At 37.1% G+C, this 17,434-nt stretch overlaps 4 protein-coding genes across 4 annotated transcripts; 3 read left to right on the plus strand and 1 right to left on the minus strand.

The window, feature by feature from the left end:
• Nucleotides 1-876: 876 nt before the first annotated feature.
• On the plus strand, nucleotides 877-5,568 carry LOC120255503 (E3 ubiquitin-protein ligase PRT6-like). The gene is made up of 11 exons (XM_039263318.1): nucleotides 877-934; nucleotides 1,425-1,543; nucleotides 1,636-1,666; nucleotides 1,778-2,312; nucleotides 2,404-2,508; nucleotides 2,622-2,688; nucleotides 2,809-2,886; nucleotides 4,124-4,192; nucleotides 4,662-4,947; nucleotides 5,070-5,125; nucleotides 5,283-5,568. Exons 1-9 carry the CDS (start codon nucleotides 877-879, stop codon nucleotides 4,734-4,736), a joined length of 1,137 nt encoding a protein of 378 aa, XP_039119252.1. The 3' UTR covers nucleotides 4,737-4,947; nucleotides 5,070-5,125; nucleotides 5,283-5,568.
• Nucleotides 5,569-5,908: 340 nt separating this feature from the next.
• Nucleotides 5,909-9,713, plus strand: LOC120255506 (30S ribosomal protein S9, mitochondrial). Its single transcript, XM_039263324.1, has 5 exons — nucleotides 5,909-6,593; nucleotides 7,694-8,134; nucleotides 8,379-8,459; nucleotides 8,801-8,899; nucleotides 9,195-9,713. The coding sequence occupies exons 1-4, from the start codon at nucleotides 5,942-5,944 to the stop codon at nucleotides 8,890-8,892; spliced, it is 1,266 nt and encodes a 421-aa protein (XP_039119258.1). The 5' UTR covers nucleotides 5,909-5,941; the 3' UTR covers nucleotides 8,893-8,899; nucleotides 9,195-9,713.
• A 1,541-nt stretch (nucleotides 9,714-11,254) lies between these two features.
• Nucleotides 11,255-12,699, minus strand: LOC120255505 (CAX-interacting protein 4). The gene has a single exon (XM_039263323.1). It carries the CDS (start codon nucleotides 12,614-12,616, stop codon nucleotides 11,600-11,602), a length of 1,017 nt encoding a protein of 338 aa, XP_039119257.1. The 5' UTR covers nucleotides 12,617-12,699; the 3' UTR covers nucleotides 11,255-11,599.
• A 354-nt stretch (nucleotides 12,700-13,053) lies between these two features.
• LOC120255502 (protein TRIGALACTOSYLDIACYLGLYCEROL 2, chloroplastic-like) lies at nucleotides 13,054-15,866 on the plus strand. Its single transcript, XM_039263317.1, is given in 6 exon segments — nucleotides 13,054-13,506; nucleotides 13,509-13,666; nucleotides 14,383-14,712; nucleotides 15,006-15,121; nucleotides 15,350-15,440; nucleotides 15,524-15,866. Coding segments are annotated over 6 exon segments (1,137 nt in total). The 5' UTR covers nucleotides 13,054-13,157; the 3' UTR covers nucleotides 15,617-15,866.
• The last annotated feature ends 1,568 nt before the right edge of the window (nucleotides 15,867-17,434 follow it).

The raw sequence follows: 17,434 nt of genomic DNA on the forward strand, positions 1-17,434 counted from the left end.
AATCTTATCCTTTGAGAACCCGTTAAATCCATAAAACCACGGTCAAAGATCATAAATATATCACTTAGGTACAACTCATTAGAAGAGAAAACAAAATTTGTTCAGCACAATTGCTTGGGGACATGCCCTAGAAACATGAAGGGCTAATTCTAAGGTTTCAAGATGAAATCAGCAAACTAGGAACAAAATTCCTACTTGCATGCAAGAAGAAAGTACTCTCACAAAATGAACAAGCATATGCCAGTAACTCTGACTAGAAGATCCTCTATCTTTGCAATGGCACCACTCAAGGAAGGGAAAGGAGAGAAAGGTTGGGAGTTTCTTACTTACAATGATAGGAGATCACAGCGCGAGTAGAGCCGATTGTGAAAATTGCGGACCATTGAGGATAAAATCACCATTCAAGAAGTGAGCGGCCCACAGATGGAAACCTCGCAGTCCTTTAATCCAATCGTGAATACACCACCTAAACGACTAGTGCTGGATTATTTTTCTTTTGTGTGTGTCCCGCGGTATTACAAAACCTTTACTATGCATTACTCTTTTACTTTCCTCCTCGTATTATTAGTATTTTTGTGTATTACAATGCCTTTGCGTTTAAAATACACAATCTTTGTGCATCACTTTATGTCGCCGCTAGTTTTTGCACCTTTCCGTATTGTAAGTGTAAAATGTTTCTTTGTCTGTGTGTGTATGTATTGACATCGTGAGGGAGTTCTTCTCAAAAAGCATGAGCTCCAACATCGCAGACTTCTCCCTCCTAACATCCTCCTACGCGCTTTGTATTGTCAGTGTTCACAAACACATGGTGGATCGACATTAAAAGTCGGCCAACATTTTGAGAATGCATAGCAATCAATGATGCCTCATGCAACAATGCCATATGAAATTTTTGGCATTGTATTTATAAAACACAAACTTCGTGGCTGGTCAAGTAAGTTGCTTTGGATTGCGAGAGGGCAAAGTGCACACATCCAAAGAGTGAAACGTAGACACATTCTTTTGGTAAATATAATGCAAAATAACTCGTTACTTGGTACTAACAAAGGCACCCAAACTTTTCAAAATTTAGTTTGCAAGTTTCTAATTTTGGGCTTTGTGTGTGTGTGTGTGTGTGTGTGTGTGTGTGTGAATATATAAATTGTATTGCTCACTTTAAGTGGTCATGTCAGTGATATGATTCTAGCTTTCTAGGCTCATAATACCCTCTGTTTGACTTTGAACTGATGTGCACTTGATGTGAACTGAAAGGAAAAATTCAGTTTTCCATCATGATATTGCTTTGTGTAGCAAAGAGTAGTTTGAAACCTGAAAATAATACAATGGAACTTGATCAGCTTCTGCAGGCTTATTTTATTTGGTGGTATAACAATGTCCTTGAATAGAGTTGGTCATCAAAGTTTGATTTGATGTGGTCTTGGCAGGTTCACATGCTTCCCTCCCAGAACAAACCAACCATGGAGAAACCTTTCCTGACACACAATTCTGGAAGCAGGCTGTTGATCCTATCCTTGCTTATGACCCTTTTGCTTCACTGATGATGGTTCTTTTAGCCCTTTCCACTCTGCATGTTTATCATCAACTGAGTTCTTCATGGCTCTTGTTCATCTTTTCTATGTGGTTTCTGTCATTCAGGTACTGAGCAACATTATTCTCTATATGGAATGTGATATTTTAATTGAGCCAGAACCATTATTTGTTTATCAGTCTTCAGTTTTCTGAGAGATTATTTTAACATGTATGCATAAGCTTATTTTATTGTTTTGATTTCTCCCAGGCACGATTACATGCTATAGCAACTGCTACTTTGATGTATCTTGCTTTGGTGATTGGATTCTTAATGATGTTTGCGAGGTCATTGGAAGATCGGAACTTGCACTGAAGTATTTCTTTTCAGACTGTATAGATTCTTCTCTGTATCCAAAAGATATGATTCGTAGGTTAACCCTTCCATATCTACGAAGGTGTGCATTGCTTTGGCAATTAATCCAATCTTCCAACTTAGCTCCTTCATGCAACAGTTCTTATACTGGGAAAGGACAGATTTCTAGCATGGATAACACTTCTGTCATTGAAAATTCCTACCTTGCAATTGAACTAACCAGTCTAAGGGAATTAGAGAATATGTTCCAAATTTGCACATTGGAAGTGATTCTTCAAGATGAATTTGTTCGCATCTTGGCTAAAAAGTGGTGTCAACATTTTTGTGGGAAGTTCAAAGTTTGCAAATATGAGCATTTTTATTATTGCTCACCTGCAATTCCATTTAAGTTGATGCAATTACCTCGGATTTATGAAGATCTTCTGCAGAGGTGTGTCTGCATAAATTTTGCTATTTTTGTGTGTATGTTGTTAGCTCGGTTCAGTTCATTAGTTAACCATTGTAAGATAATGGCCTTGCAGTTATGTAAAGCTACAGTGTTGTCATTGCAAATCTATTCCAGATGAGCCTGCACTATGCTTGCTGTGTGGCAAATTATGTTCTCCAAGCTGGAAATATTGTTGCAGGTGAAAAGTCCATTTCTATTTTTTACCCATTGTATATTTTAGTTACCAGTTATGACTGCTGCATTTGTTTATATGGGATATTCCCTCTTGTTTCATGGTTTTTTCTTATTCAGAGAGAACAGATGCTTAGAGCATGCAATGACCTGTGGTGCTGGTATTGGTGTATTTCTGTTGGTCAGGGTATTTATTCTGTATTCACTTGTCCTGTAGATCTAATATGATTTATTTATTTATTTACTTTTTTCTTTTAAATTAAATCTCTTATTGACGATAGCTGCTTGACTTAATTTACATGTGCAGAAGACTACAATATTATTACAGAGATCTGTGCGTCTGGCCTTTTGGCCATCTCCATATTTGGATGCCTATGGAGAAGAGGTAACAACTAGTTCAGTTATCAGTGTGCATTTTAAGTTCTTCAATTTAGCCAACCTGGTGTTTTACTGAATGAATTTGCCAAACCTCTGACTGCATCCTATGTGTTTTTTCTCCTTTCTCTTAATCATAATGAAATTAGAAGAAGAAGGATGAGAAATTTAAACTCTATACATCCAGGATCTTATTCAAATGTTCAGATGGCTGGAGGAATTCCAGTGAGCAATATCAACCCATGAACAACGGCTATCTCTTTTTTGCTCCCAACCTCTTTATTTCTGTATAAATCAGATTTTTGAAACTCTAGGTAGCCATTTCCACTGTTTACAAACCTTCTTTCTGGGCTCAAATCTTCTTCCTTATGCCGGACCTTTTCTTGTCTCACAACCAGGTTGCTTCCAACTTTGATGTTCTTGAGAAAGATGTTGTAGCCATGATCTTCATAATTCCAAATTATTTTGTTTTGCTTCCCCTCGAAAGCTAGTCTAGCTATGACCTTATGTTTATCTTATAGCGCTATTTAGTTGAGGACCGCAGGGCATTTGCTCTTGAGAACTTATTATATATCTCCAGATGTTAGCTTTTTATACATCTAGAGATTTTTTATTTGATGTCCTTAGGTATTGCGGCTTTTTATATTTAATTTGTTCTTTCTGTAATATGCTTATCTTTCAATTCCATAAAAAAGAATCCCCTTCTATTATACTTTTTTTTAGACCTGCCTATTGAGTAACCATATTTAATTGCCAGATTAATGAAAGCCTAACCAATTTCCTATCTTCCAGTTAATTGTTCTGAACCAAACAGGACCTGAGAATGATTCCCAGTTTAACCTGGCCTGATTGGCCAGTCTAGTTTGGTTTCTAGATGTTGAACAGATGCCTAGCGTTGCATGACCTTGGAAATGGATTACATTAACCTCATTAGTCATCAACATCAATGTTTGCTGGTTTGGTATATTAAAAGTATTATATGCTAATCTGATACATTATGCTTCCAAACAATGAGACTGCTAATTGAAAACTATTTTTTCTTGTTCATATTAACTGGAAAGATGCTTCTCTTCTTTCCTGTCTTCATGGGAGTCTTGCCTTGATGTCTCTTGAAGAAAAGATGGTTAATTTTTTTTAGGTTATATTTTCTTATTTATTTGTTTATTTTTTGTGGCAACAAACTGTGTATAAAATTTCCTTCTAGGTCTTGTTTGCGAATGATTGCTTTATTGATTATTTGGTTGCAGGACCTTGATATGGCCCGGGGAGAGCCCCTGTATTTAAATGAGGATCGCTACAAAGCACTTGCTTATATGGTAAGCATTTTAAAGTTGCAGTATACATTTGTAAAGTATTATGCATCTCAAATGTCAATTCAAATTCAACATACTCTAACATGGCCAAGTATGAGATATATGAATTGTTGCAAGAGATCCCGGGGGCTTATGATGGTATGTATGTGTGTTTGCTTTCTTAAGGGGCTTTAGGAGACATGTTTCCCGTAAGGCCCTCAACCAAAAGGGGCTAGTTGATATCAAGATAAAAACAGTGAAGTGTATTTGCATAATTGCATTGTATCATCGGATAGTAATCTAGTAAAGTCGAAAAGCTGTCTGTAACATTAATAAAATAAAATATAATATAATATTCCTGCATCATTCAGTACAGATGAGCTTAAAACTGTTAAACAGTCCAAAAACCTGATAGTTAATTGAATTTGAGTGGATTTCTGGAACATGCATTTTGTGATATCAGATTCTTCTTGCATCTCATCTAACTTGACAGGTGGCTTCTCATAGTTTTGATCATACTTCTGAAATACTTCACCAAGCAGCTATTGGTCTTTTGGTTGCTGATTAGTGATTCTGCTGTGTTCTTGAGTCTTGACCTACTTTTTTTTCAAGTCATCTTTTCTCATATGTTGAAAGCTCACAAATCCTCTTTGTTTGCACATGATAAAATACAATGCAAGATAAATTGGCATCCTTGTCACTATAGAAAGAACTTGGTTACAGTGGATAGGTGGAATACTGTATAGATTCATAGGCAATGATGTACAGCATTCACTCAGGTTTGTCCACAGATCTCTTTTCTCATACTTTGCTTGTATTGTCATTCCTTTTCTCTTTTTTAATGTTTTATATTAATTGCTTATTTGAGTGTATCAATACATTGAAATGAAGATATCATCAGTGCTTTCATCAGTTACTGGAATTGCATTCTCTTGAAGATCAGCTGCATTTGTCCTGGTGATGTGATTGTTAAGTTTTTGGTTTGTTGAATTGGCAGAAAAAATAAACTCGATTGAATTGCATGACAATCAGCATCTTGATTCAGTCAATTATGTACATTTCCGATCTGTTCTTAAACCAAGCATCTAGTAATATATGTTTATTTGCGACGCAGGTGTTTCTCTTTGAGCTTCGGTGATCGAAAATCTATCAACTTGATTAATCAGCTTTTATGAAAATGTCCCTGATGTATTTATTCTGTTTTATGTTTTCTTTTGAGCTAGTAACTTGGTAAGGGACAGAGTAAACCATCCTTCAAACTTGAAGGAGATAATATGTATATTATATGAGACTTCCCATTCTGAACTCTTTTTTTCTCTTGTTTCTTTACATGTTTATAATATGAAAGGGAAGAGTATGAACTCTAGACTTTGTATTTACAAAACAATAAAACAGAAATCAATGTTAAAATCATGAGATATGGTAAACATGAAGAAATTAAATTGAATGAAAGCATCAATACACAGCCGTCCCTCCATCCATCTGTAATTTAAATAATTAAAAAAAAAAAATCAAAATTTAGAATCTCAAATTGGAATTACTTCCCAATCTTGAAATTAAATTAAAGTTACATAAATTATTTATTTTTACTATTTGTAGTATAAATATTTAGAAAATGAAAAGAATGCGAATATCTAGACTGCTACCACTGGGCCGAGGCCTTGTTCTTTATTGGGCCTGATCCAAGGCCCAAGTTGAGTGATCCTTAAGCCCCAAAAACCCTAAAAACAAGCACCGGATCACTACTCTTTCCGTCGTCGTTCTCCCACCAAAATGCTCTCCCGCCTTGTCGCTCGCCATCGCCATCTAAGCCTTCAAACCCTAACCCTAATCTCCTCCAATCAAGCCCTTCTCTCATCGCCGTTGCGGCTTCCCACCTCTCGGGTTCCACTTCCACCCCCTTCTCCTGCTCTCTCCGCCACCCTCTTGTTCCGATCCTTGAGGGCTTTCTCCACCAATGGCGGAGATGATGGTGATTGGAAGTTCACTCTGGAATCCGATGTTACGGATTCCATCTTCGGCAAGGAGGAGGCTGGGCTGTCCGGGATCACAGATGGTGCCGATGATACCACCAGATCGGAGCCGCCAGCGGCCGCCGGTGAATTGGAGCTGAAAGGTGGTGATGAGTGGTTGAAGGAGAGTGGTTCTGGAATGAAAGGGGATATTTTCTCAGAGATCGATAAGGAGTTCGTGGCGAAGGAGGAAGTGGAAAGCGGGGATGGTGAGTGGAAGACGGCGGAGGGTTACCGCCCGTGGAGTTTTGGCGAAGATGGTGAGAAGGGAGGTGATGTTTTCAATTTAGGAGAGACGGAAGGGATTGACGGAATCGGGAATGCGGAGGTTGATGACATGGAGAAGGAGAAGGAGGAGGAGGAGCGGAGGAAGCTTGCGGAACGGGAGCAAGAACTCACTACTACTCTCAAAGGTGACTCATTTTCTCCTGTTGTTATTTTGCTTGGTTACTGATGAGAAATGTAGATCATGGTCCTTGTCTTGCTCGTTAGTGAAAATTTGTTAGAAATTGCATGCAATAGTATGGAGTTTTTGTTGATTTGGGATGTTGAGAGGGATCATAAAGTTTATATTGAAGCTCAAATATAAGTCAAATAAATCCCAGTAACACTGGGATAATAAGTGCAATCTTGCGGCATTTTGATGTTCATAGTATTAAAATTGGTTCTTAATTCTCCTGAATTTATAGGTGAATTTGAGTGTTCTTCACAGTTTATATTAGGCTAGTTGGGAGGGTATGGCGATGTGATCTCCCTCAAGAACCTCATCTCTTTTCTTGTAATGCATCATGTTATAGAGTTCCTTAAGGCAAGGAAAAATATTATTTACTGTGAATATTAGGTAGATTGATCGATAGGGTGGATGGATGAAACACGGGTTGATTATAATTTTCAGTGTACAAGGCGTACCCAGGCATGCAAAGAATCGGTTGGCGCACATAAAACCTGTCATAATGAGTCATTGAAAGGATCAGTAGAGATTTATAGTACACCACCTATTGGACTTTGATAAAACATTTTTGAAGACACTCATTTCTGATGATTCATTAAGATAATGAATTCACATCATGCCTGTATATTTTTTTAACTTTTTTGGGCATCATTTTGCCTGTCCATATTTAAGTTTTCACAGTTTGTGGTATAAATCTCCCCAAGGCTTGACCGCTTCCATTCATCACCCATACTGATGGTGGAATGCTGCTAATTGTACAATTACATCAGTGATTGTGGATAACTTAATGACAATATTTGTTACTTGGTTCCATGGGATCTTCTGCATATTGATGAATGGAATATGTTCCTGTAAGTGGAATTTTTTAGTTTGTTGAAGCTAGATTTTGGCAAGCAAAGTTTTCATTGTTATATTTTGATAGTCTAGGAGAAACTCAAACTTCTATGATTTCTACTTGTAGTTTATCTAGTTTCATGAATAACTGTATATAATCTTCACGGAGTATGCTAAAATTAGAAGTTCATTCATGTGCTCAATTATTTTCCAACCTCTGAAGTGCAGGACCAAATCGGGCATTTGGAGATCTGATTTCAGCCTCTGGGATAACAGAGGATATGATTGATAGCTTGATTCTTCTAAAGGATGTTAGAGGAGTCAAGGGATTGCCTCCTCTTAGTGAAATAGAAGATAAAGCTATAGCAAGAATGAATGCTACATCTTCCAGGGCTGAAATAGAGCGCAAGAAACAGGAGGAAATTGCAAAAGCACGTGTTAGAGAAGTCGACGAAAAAGGAAGGGCATACGGAACAGGAAGAAGGAAATGCAGCATAGCCAGGGTCTGGATTCAACCTGGTGATGGGACGTTCATTGTGAATGACAAACAGTTTGATGTATATTTCCCAATTCTAGATCATCGAGCAGAACTCCTCCGTCCTTTTACAGAGACTAAAACTTTGGGTCTCTGGGATGTCAACTGTACTGTAAAAGGTGGTGGTGTCTCAGGTAAAGATAACAAGTTGCTGATTATTCCAATAACTTTTTGATGTTTTGTGGTCCATTAGCTAGAAAATTCAGTGATGGGGAATGAGTGGATCAACTATATATTTGATTTTACTTGTTCATGGCTTTAGCTCATACTTGGCAGTTTTTATAGTTTTGAAGGATGTATTATTTCCTTTTTTTCACAAAGACAATAAGAAATGAGCTTCTTCCTTTTATGGATATAAAGATGAGATTTATATTGCAGGTCAGGTGGGAGCTATTCGTTTGGGAATTAGCAGGGCCTTGCAAAACTGGGAACCTGGGCTTCGCCCATACCTAAAAGCAGGTAAATCCATTGAGCATATTGTCTATTGTTCTTTGATAAGCGTGTGGTGCAGATCACCAGTACCGTCTAAACATACCTACAACCATTCCGTTGTTTAAGATAGTTTGTCTACTGTCTAACACAGATGTTTTGGCCTCTTGAGACATCACAGCTTATGATTTAGTTAGTGTCCATCCTTTATTTAACAGTATCCTTTTTCTGGTTTTTCACATTTAGATTCATTGTCACCAATCTTTTACAACTCATCTGCCTTTTTCACCAACCTATCTGAAGTTTTGGTCAGCTTATAATTTAAACTTGTCAATATTCATCAGTGAAATGCGTTGTTTTATTCTTTCCAGCTGGGTATTTGAGAAGGGATCCCCGAGTGGTAGAGAGGAAAAAACCTGGGAAAGCTAAGGCAAGAAAGAGCTTCCAATGGGTCAAGCGATGAGCAAGAGGTAACTGGGTTTCTTCTAACACCTAGTTTTCTGTTCAATATTGCACTGAATGATGCTAGCATTTCAGGATCACAGATGTCATAATCTTGACAAAATGAACAAAACGAACTTGACAAATAGCATTTCTACATGACTTCCAATTATTTTCAGGATCATACATGTCATAATCTTGAGACAACCTGAATATGGTTATTGTTGATTTTGGAAAATTTTGTTTGTTTGACATTCTTTTACCATCTTTTATGCAGTTATTCATGTTATGGATTCAAGAATTAAGACTATTATTTCTTCTCAGTTGCAGGTGAGGTTTGGCATTCATACACAGCCCAGCCAACTGTTAGAGAGCCCTTTGTTTGGTACTGTGCAATTGATCTTTGTCAGCCTTCAACATAAGTCTCATGATTTTTGTACTTGAAGACTCACATCATAAGCCATTTCTTGAGGGGAAAAAAAAACCACTTGGGTGTTGTTCGGGGTCTCAACATTGTATATGTTCTTCATTGTACGGTGTCGCACAAGTGCTCTTCTTTGCCCGTGCTCGAGATCAATTATTCAAGAGTCAGGTTTCAGTTTTTTTTTTTATTTATTTCGGGTCTGGGTAAGAATTACAGAATGCCCTGCTGATGAGTTTACATGACAAGGGGAAATAATCCTGAATTTTGAATAGAAATTGTGTTTTTCTTTGTTCTGTATGGGCTTTAACAAAAGCAGCGGACTCTAATACTGATACATTGATAGGGCATATTGGCACAAAGACTTACAATCCAGAGCTCCTTTTGCATGGCGTCTTCAAGTTCTAAACTTTGCTGTGAAATGTGAATTCAAAAGCCACTTAACATGGTTTAGGTATGAACACAATCTAGTCACACTATTATTGTCAAATGTCAACCTGCATATAACATTTCCACCTTAAAAGATTGGAATGCCTTTGTAGAGCATAAAATTTGGCTTTCGCTGCTGAATTGTAACTCACCAAACAAAATTTAAGTTTTATATGGTTCCTTTGGGCAACCGTGAATGACAAAACTACTCACTCACAGTGTGAGTTATTATACACAAATCCATTACCAATTCAAGTACCTGGTGCTGTCAAGCAAAAGTTGCCAAAGACTTGTGCATGGTGGCATGGGTTGACAAATAATGTTGTCTCACAAAACCACTCTCCAAATTCAAAGTATACTACCAGGCCACCTAAACCATCAAAAACTCATTCCTTCAAGTCATGATTTTTACTTGTGAATACAAAAATTCACCTATGTGAAAAAAAAATAATAATAAGTTGCATATAAAGGTGAAAAGGTCATACAAAGTATTTGATTGTTGAACCATGATTACTTACAAAAATCATTGTTGAAGAGCATATATGGATGTCATCATAATAGAACTAAGCTTTTCAGCAATAGATTTATCAAGTTTAAGTTGACAAATGATACTCTTTTTCGCTTTTGAAACATATTTGACACTTCCAATTAGTACAAATAATCCTACACATAAAATTAAGATAGTCACTCACATCATAACACTAACAAAATATATGGTTTCTTCAAAACCTCAAAATATAGTGAAAAAGGCCTATCCTTGAATATAAATGTGTGAGCTCTATCTAAATGAAAGAAAATGGATAATGTATTGCGAACTTCTATGGGAAAAGAAGATTCATGGAGTGTAGAGTTCTCCTAACATCAAAATGCTCTTCAAAAGGCCTAACAATCTATATCAGAAATAACAACCAGACCTTTTCAGTCAGGTTTTGCAAGTCATTATTTATATGACTGATGTTTATTCTATTAAACATCTTTGTTGACCTGAGTGCTTAGACGATAATGAGATGCAGTTAAATGAATGAACGCATAAATGAAATACTAGAATCCTCTATAGGCAACTCTAATGCTCATAATTTGGCACAAAAATTGGAAAACCTAACTACTGCAAACTAAAACCTAAGAGTAGCCATTATTTGTATCAATAAGAGTCAACAACTTAATAGAAGTAACTGCAAAACTTACCATATGGTTTCAAAGAATGTGATCTTACCATACAAGCCCAACACTAGTAATCATTGATGATTCTTATTCACAACAAATACTACATAGATTTAACATGAAGACAACAATGCAAGAAAAACTCAACTTGGGAACAAGCAAAAAGCATTCATATAATGTAAATCAAGCCCTGACCAGCAATTCTCACATGACACTAGAGACAGAATGCTTTAGTTCCAATACAGACAACACACAATAAGAATCCTTTGATCTTTTGTAAACCCAGCAATAACAATTATTGAAGATTCTTATTTGCAACAAACACCATATAGATTAACAATGAAAGACACAACTCAAGAACAAGCCAAAATAATAAAGAAGAAAGCATTCATATTGACGTAAATCTAAGCCTAAACAACATACATCAACCTTCTAGTTCCACAGAATATCATGTGAAAAATAGGAGCACAAGCATAACATGATAGTAGATAGATAATCCTTATAGTTCCCTTACAGACAACACAATAAGCAAATGGTTCAGTAAAATAGGATTCACCACAATTAATGACTTTTACTATGAATTACACATTCATGAGATGACATAGAAAAGGATCACTAAGACCAAAGATGATACACAAACAAAGTAAACCTGACAACTTGAAAGGAAAGAACTTGTTTGAGTAACAGAACATAGTTACCAATCACCTTGCCGAATAGATCATACCCTCCTGTGATCTTTGCTCTTCTTGTCAATTCGGCCCTTCTCCTTCCTAACCCTTGAATCCTCTTTATCTGAACTATCACTCTCATAACTACTATCCGAAGCAGCTCTCCTCCCCCTTCGTCGCTCTGATCTATGAGACCGCTTCCGATCACCTGCCGGTTCATCATCACTATCAGACTCACTTGCAGATGCATCCCTCCTCCTATTCCTTCTCTTACATCGGTGGCGACGCCGCCTATCTGATTCCTCATCAGATTCATCAGAGTCTTCGTTCTTCTTATGGCTCCTCTTCTTCCTATCTTTCCTACTCTTCCTGTGCCTCCGCTTCCGATCATCCTCATCATCATCTGAAGTCATATGCCTCTTCTTTCTCTTTTCTCTCCTCCTCTCCTCCTCCTCAATTTCACTATCATCATCCCCACGGTTCGACCTCTTCTTGGATCTTCCCCTTCTCACAGAATCCTCCTCAGTTGTCTTCTTCTTCACCTTTTTCCCGAATCGAGCAGCAATGATCTTTTCTATCTCCGGATCCACATCGGAATCAGATGACTCGCTCTCCTCCGATTCATCATCCTCATCCTCTTCAGGCCCGCTCTCGGCACCATCCTTCTTAGAAGCTTTCTTAATCTTCTCAAACACAGCGTTGGCGGTCTGGATAGAAGCAGAGACATCCCCATCCTTCTCCTTGTCGTCCTTGACGCTGAGAAAGTTGCGGCACTGGAAGGTGAGATGCCCGACCCGCCCACACCTCTTGCAGGCGCCACGGGTCTCATTAGAGGAGGATCCGGTGATACGGGCGAGAGCGAGGAGGCCCTGGAAGCTAGCATAGGCGTTCTCAGCGTCTCCGGTGGCCGCCTGATCATCAGGACCCTTCGCGGCGTCCTTGTCCTTTGACGGCGCATAGGGATCGTATCCGATCGCGCTCTGCCAGATCCCATGCGTCTGCAGCGCCGCGCTACTGTGCACGCGGTTGTTCGCCGGCATGCGCACCCTCCCCGCCGTCGCCGGCATCTTCGCTGATGGAGATCGTCGACGAAGAGGAAACTAGGGTTTCAAATCAAGAAACGAAACTAACGAAGAAGAAGCAAAGAGATATAAAGGAGGAACTTTTGACATCGAACAACGCATTATATAGACCCAAATTTGTCTAAAATACCCAATTAGTCCCTGAATTATATCAAAATATTTAATTAGCCCTTAAACGGAAAAAACATTTGGTCAGGGACTAACAATGAATCTCATAAGCTAAGGAAGCAACCCAAATGCGCTCGGGCTCGAACTCAATTGAATTAAACCAGGTAAAACAATAAGCCCATAAAGAGAATCACATGAAAAGCACGTGCGTAAAATCGACACAGCGAACTTTGAAAATACCGCAAAATAGAAAATTTAAATAAATAAAAAAAATAGAAAACTCCACCAATTTCATTGAAATTCAAAAGCTAATCTTTTGAGGTTCTCTCAATCCCTTGTCGCTTTCATGGATTCCTACGAACTTCTTCGCTGAATCACTAGCTCGGCTCCGATCGCCGGCGAAATCCTTGCGGTGGAGATGGTCGGAAGTCCATGGATCCATGGCGCCGTTGCTTGGAAATCCCCATTGCTTGCCACTTCCGTGAATGGTCGAAATCTCGTTCCTTTGCTCCATTCCAAGCCATCGCGAGGGTTTGTTCGAGTGAAGGCGTGGTCGGGAACTCCCAATGAGAATTCATCATCGAATTCGGATGAGGGGAAGAACCCTCTCAGTGTCGTTCTCGATATTCCCCAGAAACTGTGGAAGCAGACTGTGCAACCGCTCGGCGATTTTGGGTTCGGGCGAAGGAGTGTTTGGGAGGGCGGTGTGGGGTTGTTCATGGTCTCTGGAATAGCGCTTTTTGCGCTGATGATTGTGTGGTTGAGGGGTACTACTTCAAGTCACAGTTCAGGAAGTACCAGGCGGTGTTTGAGTTCTCACAGGCGGCTGGGATTTGCTTGGGAACGCCGGTCAGGATAAGAGGAGTCACTGTTGGGAACGTAGTTCGTGTGAATTCATCCTTGAAAAGCATTGATGCTGTTGTTGAGGTGAATGACTTTCTCTAATTCTGTAAATGTTGGAGCTTTTTCTGGTTAGATTTCTTGGTTATGTATTTGCATGAATGAATCATGGCTGATAATAGACAACTTAGGTATGTATGTACTGATTCAAGTGGATGATTTCTTAAAGTACTGAACATTCTGATGCTTTTTCCATGATTCTATACTGAATATTCTGATGCTTTTTCCTTGCTTTTATAGATTTAGTAAGATTTAATTATTTAGGACAATATATTTGCATTCATTCTAGGCATGGCTTCCTATATCTTTTCGATATCATGCATTTTTTGTTCCAAATATTGTGCAAGATTCATTGCTTTCATTTCATGTCAATTTATAATAGTTTGCACATACTTTTTTCTTATCAATGTTGAACTACGGGTATTGTACCTCTAGTGGAGAATGTAGAAGTTTTAATTAGTGAATATGCGGCCACAATATGTTGAATTTCTTATCATGGTGATGTAAAGAAAAGACCATCTCTGTTTAGCATGAATTTCATTCTGAAATTGTAAAAAGATGTACATTGAAGATGGATGTTAAGGTACAAAAATTGATTGGTTGATCTGTGGTATTTTTTATGTTATAGTTTTTGCTTGAAATTCATGCATATCCTTAGACCTGAATAGGAATTATCAGTGTCATTTTAGTCGCTTGGGTTTTATAAGTAGGATTGGAGCAGTGAAACCCTTATGCTTTGGCAGGTTGAAGATGATAAAATTATCATTCCTCGCAACTCATTAGTTGAAGTCAATCAGTCTGGCCTTCTCATGGAGACATTAATTGATATTACTCCCCGAGAACCTCTTCCAAGGCCTAGTGCTGGTCCTCTTGATGCCGACTGTGGGACAGAAGGGCTGATTGTTTGTGACAGGGAGAGGATACGAGGACAGCAGGGTGTTAGCTTGGATGCATTGGTTGGGATATTAACCCGGCTTGGGCGAGAAATGGAAGAAATTGGCGTCATCAGAAGTTATAAACTTGCTGAACAAGTTGCATCTGTTGTACTAGAAGCAAAACCACTCCTTGCAAAGGTGCATAAGATCCTCTTGTAAACTCCACTGACATTATTATGAGAAAAAAAAAGATATTTACTTTACATATCATTGATAGGGATGAGCATTGGGCAAAGAGTCTGTTCTTTGATTTCAAGTAATTTGACTTTAACTTGGTGTTGCTACTACCTGAAAAGAAAACTTTTATCATGATTATTGTCCCATCATTGCATTGTAAAATTTGTACCGGTATTTGTAAAGCATGTAGTCAAAATTTATGGGTGACTAATGATTTCTCAAATGCATAAAAAGTATTGGATGTGATGTCACAGATTGAGGCCATGGCTGAAGATATTCAACCTTTGCTTGCTGAGGTTAGTGATGGTGCTCTGCTAAAAGATGTTGAAACTTTAACCAAAAGCCTGGCTGAAGCAACTGGGGAGCTGAGGTAAATCTGATATCTGAAGATATCTGTGGTACTAATTATTTTTGGCTTAAAAGGTTGCTTTCTGCGTGACTGGTGAAATGATAACTAAATGTGAGCAATGCTCAAATAGTAATTAATGGAAAAAAGAAGTTGAAGTAGCTGTGGATTCTACAACCTTACTTAAATTTTCAATGAGAGTCGATGTGTAGTTTTTATGTGTCCTTGCTATGTTTTTCCTGGTTTTTGCAGAAAGACGCAGTCTTCAATTTTGACTCCAGAAAATATGGACTTGTTCAAGCATTCTCTCGCCACCCTGATTTTCACATTGAAGAACATCCAGGCAAGTTGCTTATTCTCCCTTTACGACAACTTTATACGGGGCTTGACAAATTCTTAGCTGAACATTATCTTATGTATTTTCAGAATATTAGCTCGGATATCTCAGATTTCACAGCCGATGAAGCTACAAGGAACAATCTGAAACTGCTTATCAAGTCCCTTAGCCGACTTTTATAGTGACGGTCATTATCAGCTTGTAAACCATGCACAAAGTGATACAACAAGCAAAATATATCGGAGGTTCAGAATGATCGAATTTTGATACATTAGAACTATTTTTTACTCCATATCTTTCTATAATTTTTCTTTCAAACGTGTAATGTATGGAAAGATTTGATTGAAATGCTCAATCACAAATGGCATTTATTTTGAGATTCTTATGAACATTGCAGCTGAATCAATGTCATATTACCAAATTTCAGTTCAATTGTCCCTGCTTTTATTCTTATTTGATCACTTGCATTTATAAAATTAGCTAATTTTCTTGATTGTGAATTGCAAGGCGTGAATCAAGCCGTTGATATTTTTGCATTAAAAAAAATTATAAATTTGGTCGTCAATGTTCTGACTTTATATGATAACTCCAAACTAGTCCTATGTCATTCCATGCATCACTTGCAGGCAATATTGTTGGAGATAATGTAATAATAACTAGGATTAGACTGCAAGCCCGGCCCCCACCGCTCAAAGTTTATGTACAGTGAACTCTTACTCATTATGCGTTTGAGTGAAATTTAAACATCTACCCGAAATGAAAAACAAATACCTTGTTTATTGAGCTATCAGTAATTTGAAATAAAATTCGATTCATACATCATTCAAATTGAGCTAGCAGCAACTTGAAATAAAATTTAGTTCATACATCACCCAAATGTATATAGTCTACATTTCTCTTACTAACTCCATCTTATAAAATTTTAAAAAAAAATTTGTGGATGTTGATTGAACCTAAAAAAAAAAAATAAAATAAAATAAATCTCCCTTTCATCTATAGCTCATATCCAATGGATAATTGGATTATAAAATTAGATTTCTACATCTTCCCAATGTCTTTGTATATTTTTGCATTATTTATGTTAAAGAAGATCTGGTGTTGATCCATCCGTAAATTAAAAAGATTTCCAAAAAAAAAAGAGATAATATTGAGATATGCAAACTAATATTGTTGTCTTTGAATTACATTTACATGTAGATTCACCTATTAATTATAGAAGATTTCAAAGAAATCAGGAAAGTTATTTAAGGAACAGTTATATACAATCAAAATGTAAACATTAATCTTTCCAAATATAAAATTATGCTGATTTATTTTCAAGATAATATTTAAAATTAGATAGTTTTGAAATTTAACTTGCTAAATTTAATTTTTTTTTTTAAGTGATACTAAAACTCAATTGTGTTCGACTATTTTGAACATAAATCTTATTTTGTCTTTTGAATATTTTAGCTTCACCGATCAATAAAAGACAAAAAATTCTCTTTTCTGTTTTTCTTCTATTTTTTCCCTGGGAGAGACACTCAAAAGGTTGTTTTTATTTTTTTTAAGTTTTTTTATTTCCACTTCAATCGGATGTGTGTATTTTTTTTCTGTTATTTGCATCTATTTTTCTGTTATTTGTATGGTTGTGACGCTCCCATTTTTTTTATTTTTTTATAAAAAAACTACATACAATTATTATTATAAAAATAATGATTAAAAGAAAAGGCACATCAAGATAGCTATTCTTCAATACTGTTGTTTGTTTGCCCTTTTCAAGCGTTTTGAATTAACAAATCTCTGTTTTTAATCTTCCTTGATTTGAAAACTCTGATTCAACATAAGAAAAAAACCATAAATCAAGCCTTATATTTCTCCTCAGATGGTCCATAATTTAATAGACAGCAAGGCCTGATATTGACTTAAACCTACTACATAAACCATTTCCATCAATCCACATCAACATGCAACAGATGAAAAACAGCACAGAAAACTGAGAAAAGAAATAAAGGAAGAAA

This window comes from Dioscorea cayenensis, unplaced genomic scaffold (assembly GCF_009730915.1).
Source record: "Dioscorea cayenensis subsp. rotundata cultivar TDr96_F1 unplaced genomic scaffold, TDr96_F1_v2_PseudoChromosome.rev07_lg8_w22 25.fasta BLBR01001033.1, whole genome shotgun sequence".
Taxonomy (NCBI): domain Eukaryota; kingdom Viridiplantae; phylum Streptophyta; class Magnoliopsida; order Dioscoreales; family Dioscoreaceae; genus Dioscorea; species Dioscorea cayenensis.